This window comes from Malania oleifera, chromosome 9, assembly GCF_029873635.1.
Source record: "Malania oleifera isolate guangnan ecotype guangnan chromosome 9, ASM2987363v1, whole genome shotgun sequence".
Classification (NCBI taxonomy): Eukaryota; Viridiplantae; Streptophyta; class Magnoliopsida; order Santalales; family Ximeniaceae; genus Malania; species Malania oleifera.
This window is the reverse complement of record NC_080425.1, coordinates 92,781,758-92,788,945: the sequence shown is the minus strand read 5'-3', so window position 1 is coordinate 92,788,945 and position 7,188 is coordinate 92,781,758. Positions and strand designations below refer to the sequence as shown.

The following is a 7,188-nucleotide window of genomic DNA, read 5'->3' as shown; positions in this document are numbered from 1 at the left end:
ATTGTTTGAATGTTTCATTAGCTGTGTAGTTGATTAAAGAGATTAAGTTGTTGTGTGGTTTGTGAAATTAAACAAACAAGTTAAAGAATTGGTTAAATGTTTAAAGAAGTTAAGGATTCTTAAAAGAAGTTAAAAAAAAGTTTTAAAAGTCAATTCACCCCCTCTTGGGAAGCTATTCTTAATTTCAGGTATGCTCTGATACCATGTTAAGTTTTGGAAGAGAAAATAATAATCTTTATTGATGCTCTCAAATTACAAGGGATACAATGGTATATATATATATATATATATATATATATATACACACACACACGAGATAATTGAAAAATGGAAACTATATATTTTCTATATGGAAAGGGTATATGTCTTCTAATAATGATGTATTCAATACAAACTGCTCTTTATATACATGGAGCAGAATATTCTTTGTAACAAATCACAAATGAAAAAATTACAGAGTACAACAGAAAATATTCTTGTATAACAGATTGTTATTCTTGAGCAGGCTGAGTATTTCTGATAAGAAGCTTGCTTTTTGATGATGCAGAAGCTGTCCTCTACTTCTCTCGAATTTGCGTTCACGTACTGCATGCACAACGAGCAAAAATGGGTTAAGACAAGTTTGATCTATCAAAATCTTTATCACCCTCAAACTGAAATGGCAGAACTGTGTATATCCAGGTATTACAAGCTACTTAGTCAAAACAGCTTTGAGTTTGCAAGGAATGCGATTTTACGACTAGTCCTTTTGGATGTTCACATTTTCTCTTCAAGTTTCTGAAGGAATTACTGTGTTTTGCCTCTTGCAATTTTTGAAACAATAGAAGTGACAAATTGAAGTATGCATGTATTCTTCCTTTTGCAAGATAAGAAATGGGTTTAAATTTCTCTCCCTTTTCATTCAAAGAAGGGCTATAACTTTTGCCAACTGACCTCTGACATCAGTTCATTCCTTGTCGCATTAATTCTTACATATCCATATTCTGAAACCCTTGACAAACTCCAACTCTCCGTCTGTTCATTTGACAAAACATTAGTTTCATTCTGCAAACCAAATGGGGGGTTAGTGTCAGAGATATGATCGTTGTATCTTACATTGTTTTCGGGGAACTTGTCTAAGGTGAAGCCAGCCATTCCAATGACTGCTTGAACTGGAGCAGTGTAGTTGCTGTTGTCATATACATCGATACCATCTGCATTTTTCGTAGGCATGCCCAGGCATTGACTTTGATAAACCCGGCAAGTTCTTTCGTAGTTATGAACATGGCCAAACAGGACAAGATCAACCTGTGCACCCACCAAAAAATAGAAAACGATCTAACCTAGCTAACTCATGTTCCTAAAATTTTGATAAGCGTAATTCTTGTTTCTTAGCTAGTTGTCAAAATTTCAGAAAGAAATTAACACAGAAAGAGCTCATTTGAAGGCTGCTTTGAGCTTGCAAGAGGATCTGACCTTGTTGGTCAGTAGTAATGACTCTACAGCCCCTACAAACTCGCGATCGACAGCACCAGGCAAGAGTCCAAATGTGCATGAACTGTACATGGGCCTGTGTCTGCAGTTTGCACAAGTTAAAACAATCTTAGCTACAATTTCTCTCTCTTAATCTCTCTCTCCCTCTCTCTTTTTTTTTTTTCAATTTTTTGCTTCCAAGAATTCCACATCAAAGGCAGAAGTGTAAGTCGAGTTTTCAACTTACCCAATGAAAATTAACCAAGGGGTTACCGATCGATTAACTGAGGCCATGTCTTTCTTCATCCATTCATACTGGAATGAAACCAGAAAAAGTTGAACATTGGCTTGAATATTAAGGAGTTACAATACAAGACAATGTCATCTTACCTGTTCTGAATCTTCAAACCAGCTGTGCTCAGTTGAAATTACTGTGAAGTGAACACTTGCTTGTTCAATGGAGTACCATGGCTTATCCTGGGCTGGTGTTGGCATCTGAAAATAAGTTTCGTAAGGCACCCCACATTCCCCACCTGAGTCAGGAGTGATGTACTTCGACCCTGAGTATACATAGTCCCTGAAAGTTTTTGTGCACACAAGCAAGCTAATTCATGGTTGATTCTCATCATGTACTTCAGCCTTTAAGGTTATGAGGAGCTAGTTTTTACCTCTCGTGGTTTCCAATTGCTGTCATGTAAGAAACTCGAGAAGCCACAGGGAAGATCTGATGGAGGAAGTAATCCCATTCTACCAAAAAACCGGTGGCGTAACTTATGTCTCCAATGTGGAAGATGGAGTCTATATTACCAGAAGCAACCTCATCAGCCATGGCTTTGGCCACTGTGATCGATCCTGGCTGATTGTTTCAAAAAGTTGTAAATTACTCATATATTCACATCTAGTATAACCCAAAAGGGAAAAAACTACCTACAAAAGATTTTGTGACATTTTCCATCATCTTGGGACAAAAAAGAAACTTGTTTTAAAAGGTAAGAAAACTCTTGTTGCCCAAATATGTAAATAGTGCAGCTTCCAATAGCAGCTTACAGTAAATTTGCCTTACCTGAATGTAGTGCTCGACAGAAGCATCAAGAGGAGCCTTTCCCATGTCTCCAAACGCAAGAAATTTAAGTTTATCCGATCCTGCAGCAGGTGGAGTCTGGAATTGGATTTGATCACTCCATCCAACAGAATCACTGCATGGTAAGGTGGTCATGCGTTGGTTCTCAGAATTTGGGTTGTTAGAAAAATTGAAGTGCTTTTTACCTTCCATATCTGTAGGAGAAGGTGCTTGAAGGCCGAAGGCCTGTCATTACTGCTGAATGAATGTATCCCGGGTCATGCCAACCAAAATCCTGGGCAGGACTCGGTATCGGAGAAGCTATTCAATTTCCAACAGTTAAACAAATTCTAAGCAATTGCATATCACAAGAGCACAAATGTTTCGATTCTTATGAAGAAATTAAGTGACCACTTCAATTCTTATGTACCAAACACTTGTTAGAGATTGGGACTAATTGCAGGGAAAACATAAGAATGAAATATGCGAGTGGGTACTCACTGCACATATCCTGCTGTGAGAATGTAGAAACTTGTGATGTTTGCGATTTGGAGTCTCCATATTGAACTTGTTGAGGCGCTTGATCTCCACTTACCCACGTCAATCTCATCTGTAAACCATCAAGAATCATATCGGGTAGTGTGTGAAACTCACAGCCCCCTTGGAGTAACTTTTTGTTTTTCTTTAGTTTTTGCTAAACACTAAAGGTTTCTTAGAACCAAATAGTTGGCATTATAATGGCTACTTACTGATGTTCCAGTCGAATCTATGCTTGAGAGGTGTCCGTACAATGGCTTATGCGGATTGGCGAAACTCAGATAATTCGATCTTTTCAAAATGCAAGGAATCTTGAACCCACCAGCAAAAAGCACAAATTGAACGTCGGTTCTGATGTTGATGACATGGAACGATAAGGAACTGCTGCAGGTCGAGATCTCACATTGACCTTCTGCATTGTAACTCTTACATTCCTTCTTATTGCAGCCAAGATAGGCTGGATCATTAGACAAAAACTGTGCCTGCCAAAAAAAGAAAGTTTTTTTGATTAAGTGCTACTAATTGAAGAAAAGAAGATGATACTTTTCTTACAAACTTGGAATGGGATGAGGAGGTAAGGATGCTTTTGAGATTAAGTAATGAGACAAAAACGATGACTCATTTAGAATTTTAAAATGAGTGATTTCTCCATATGAAACATTTCCCATTGTGCTCCTCACTACACTAACAAGTAACTGTGAAATTTCCCATACACATAGCTTCTCTTCCTCCATAAATTTCCTCTTTCTCAATTTTCGTAAAAAAGTATGGTCTGAATTGCTCAAGCTTCCCCCTTTTTCTCCGAAAAAGAGTGATGCTAGCGATCAATCAATGCTTCTAGTTCGAATTTTCACTTTTCCATTTCATTCAAGAAATGACTTTCAATCTTTCTCTAATGACGAGGACCGTTGTTTCCCGACATTAGACCATTAAGCCCTATCACACCCCGAATCCCGAAAGTGGACCCTAGGGTGTGATATGAGAACCTAACCTATATCTATATCATACAAACATCCATGATATCAATAAATATGAGGGTCCAACCCGATAGGGCTCGCGGATACCTGAAACCCTAATTTTCTTGAAAACCGCACACCCAAAAAAAATTGGCAATCTCACCCGATGAAATTTTCTAAACAAGTAACCAAAACATCCGTATAAACATAACCTACAGTTCTACCGGATCAAATTTTAAAAATAACTTATATAAACAAATCTCCTTACCTGTTCTCGAATACTGAAACACGATTCCAAACGGCTCGAAACAGCCACACGGATTCCCAAATCCTAAAACCGAAAGACCATACGTCAATATCACTCTATTTAGTACAGATCTACAAGTCACTAGGCTCATTTCAACCCTTGCCTCAACTTCGGGATAAAAACTCGAAAATCCTCAAATCAAGATTCTACTCTGTAGAACTTGTAAAGATTCACCCGCTAATCCACATAATAACGTTGGATTGTTAATTCGGGTAACGAGCCGCCCGAGCTTTTAGAGAGAGAGAGAAAGAGAATTCACGGTTTAGAAAGAGAGAGTTATATCATAAACATAACTTAACTCTTAAGTAATCTAAAAATCCTCCAAAATATTTATATATAAATATCTAAATATATCTCCTAGATTTTTTATTTTTTTTTTTTGTTCGGGTTATTACTACAAAGCCCCTTCCTAAGCTTCTTCCCGGCCTAGTGACAGCGTGACAGATGACGCTGTTTCAGAAAATTCGAACCCGACAAACTATTAATGTGAATTGTTGTCCATGCTGAGTTGGGAAAATTGGAAATGGAAGAATTTATGCATTTGTGTTCACCTTAACAGGGTAGTGACAGAGAAGAGGAAGTTTACTGAGATCACCCGTCTGCGCATACATTAAACGATCAAGAGGACAAGCTGATACCCTGCATACATTTATTTTACACAGGAAAAAAAAAATGAGAAGGGGAATTAAAAAAAAAAAATAGCATTTAAGACAGCCCAAAAAATTATTAAAGAACTGAAATTTTCATGTGGGTCTTTTAGATTCTTACCTGGAATTAGAAGGAGAGATCATAGCAACCCAATCTCCCTCTGCAGGCTTTAAAATCCCGCTCACATTAACTGTGATAAATTCTTCATCACCAATGGTAGAATTGGAGCTTACATTGATTCGAATAAACTCATTTGGATCCGGACACTGCATCAAGTGTCTTCTGTTCAGCATCCGAAACTCCGATATCGCAGTGTAATTATGAAACTCAGCTGCGATGTCCATGACCACAGGAGGATAAGAAGAAGGAGAAGACAGAGAAAAGGAAGAACAGCTCATGAAGAAACTGAGAAAACAGAGAACTAAAATTCCAAAAGCCCAAGAAGCAGAGAAGCATTCCGAGAGGAAAGAGGGAAAATTCATGTTTGGAAGGACTGAAAATTTGTGGTTGCTTTAGAAGCACGCCATTTTCTCAATTGGGTTCTCCTCATTTATAAAGTATATCCTCAATAGCACCGGAGAGTACATATTAAAGTTTAACATCACTTGATCCAAAATACCCTATTTAATTTTAGACCCAATCATCCACTCAATTTTTCCAACTTAATGGAATTCTCAAGAGTCGTACCATTGCTTCTAACTGGACATTTTGAAACATTTTGAGCGTGGCAGAGAGAGAGAGAGAGAGAGTTGTTTGGAGAGCAAGAAAATTGGATTGGATCCGGCAGAGAGGGAACATGGGGAGGGATGTGTATGCATTTATTGCGTGGGGGTTTTGTGTTGCTGATGATGATTTCGTTGGTTATGACGTCATGTATTTAGAGACAACTAGAACTAACCGTTGTTTTGCATTTTTTCCAGCTTTTGGGCCATATTTCTCTTTGATGCCCTTGCCTTTTGACTTATTTGTACTAGGCCCCATGTTTCCTTAATTACTTTTCATTAGTGGGGAGGCGGTGGAGTACGCATTAGGGATTTGAGTAATTAATGGCAAATTGGGTTTAATAAGTAACAACCATGTAGCTTCAGTGAGTATTAAATTACAAAATCCTTTATATTGAAATAATTTTTTATCAAAAAATTTTTTTTAATTATTAAGACCACGTTTGGGGTAGGAAATCATGTGATCACATTCTCATTAGAATGTGGCATACACACGTGACATGCATGCACATGCCTAAATTCTTGATTTCTATAATACTTATAATTTATCCTAACTTATTTTTTGTCAAATATCATAAAAGTTCACTTTTTCCCCCCAAATGTCAAGAGAGGTCCATGAGATTTTCAAAACCATCATGTAAGTTCACATATTTTCACCAAAACTCAAAAGAGATTAATAAAATTTATAAAATCATAGTTTAAAGTTTGTGTCTTTTTATTAAACCTCAGGAAAAATTAAGGTCTATTTAGTTGTAGAAAATAATTTTATTTTTTATTTTTAGTTGTCAAAAGAGTGTCAAAAAATTTAGATAGATTTTAATTTTGAGATGTTCTTATAAAAAACATTGGAAAATAATAAACAGTTTTGAATCTATTAATTTATGAGTTGTAGTTTTATTTTCCATTTCCAGTTTTTCAAATTGTTACAAATAGCATCTAGTTTTTTATTTTTAAAATTTGTATAAGAAAGTTGGAAAACATCTTTTTATTTAATTTCTAGTATTTTAATTTCTTATATAAGTTTTAGAAAATTGGAAAACAATTGTTGTGATTTTGTAATTATTTGAAAATTTAGAAAGAAAAATAAAAAAAACTATTTTCTGCAACTAAATAGACCTTTTATTTTCTACCTTTTTAATACAAATTTAAAAATTAAAAAATCAGTTTGCAATTTAATTTTTAAAAAATAAAACTAAAAAATAAAAACTAATTTTCACACTAATGACAATTAATGTATTTTGATGTAATTTTTATAATTTAAACTAAAATAGTATATGTCAAGTCATAACTTTTCTCATCCTAATCCAATATTTAGAAATTTGGACTATTAGAGAATATTTATTTGAAAAATTGTCTATTTTGACAGTATCTTAGCGATTTTTACCTTTTTAAAATGTTGACTACATGAAATTTGTTTTAAAATATGAGTTTTGATTGTTAAATGTGAAAACATATTTCCAAAAAGGCTTCACAACATCTTCTTCTTCTTCTTCTTCTTCTTCTTCT

At 35.4% G+C, this 7,188-nt stretch overlaps 1 protein-coding gene across 2 annotated transcripts; it reads right to left on the bottom strand.

Annotated features, from left to right (window-relative positions):
- Positions 1 to 317: 317 nt before the first annotated feature.
- On the bottom strand, positions 318 to 5,750 carry LOC131164186 (probable inactive purple acid phosphatase 27). Of its 2 annotated transcripts, XM_058121185.1 has the most exons (14): positions 5,081 to 5,485; positions 4,864 to 4,951; positions 4,274 to 4,336; positions 3,262 to 3,531; positions 3,014 to 3,122; positions 2,719 to 2,833; positions 2,516 to 2,648; positions 2,121 to 2,308; positions 1,843 to 2,029; positions 1,700 to 1,767; positions 1,456 to 1,555; positions 1,096 to 1,287; positions 934 to 1,014; positions 318 to 585 (listed from the first exon to the last, which is right to left on the bottom strand). In XM_058121185.1, exons 1-14 carry the CDS (start codon positions 5,440 to 5,442, stop codon positions 385 to 387), a joined length of 2,157 nt encoding a protein of 718 aa, XP_057977168.1. In that variant the 5' UTR covers positions 5,443 to 5,485; the 3' UTR covers positions 318 to 384. The 2 variants fall into 2 exon arrangements, with proteins under 2 accessions (XP_057977168.1, XP_057977170.1); XM_058121187.1 differs by lacking the exon at positions 4,274 to 4,336 and having other exon boundaries at positions 5,081 to 5,750.
- Positions 5,751 to 7,188: the final 1,438 nt, after the last annotated feature.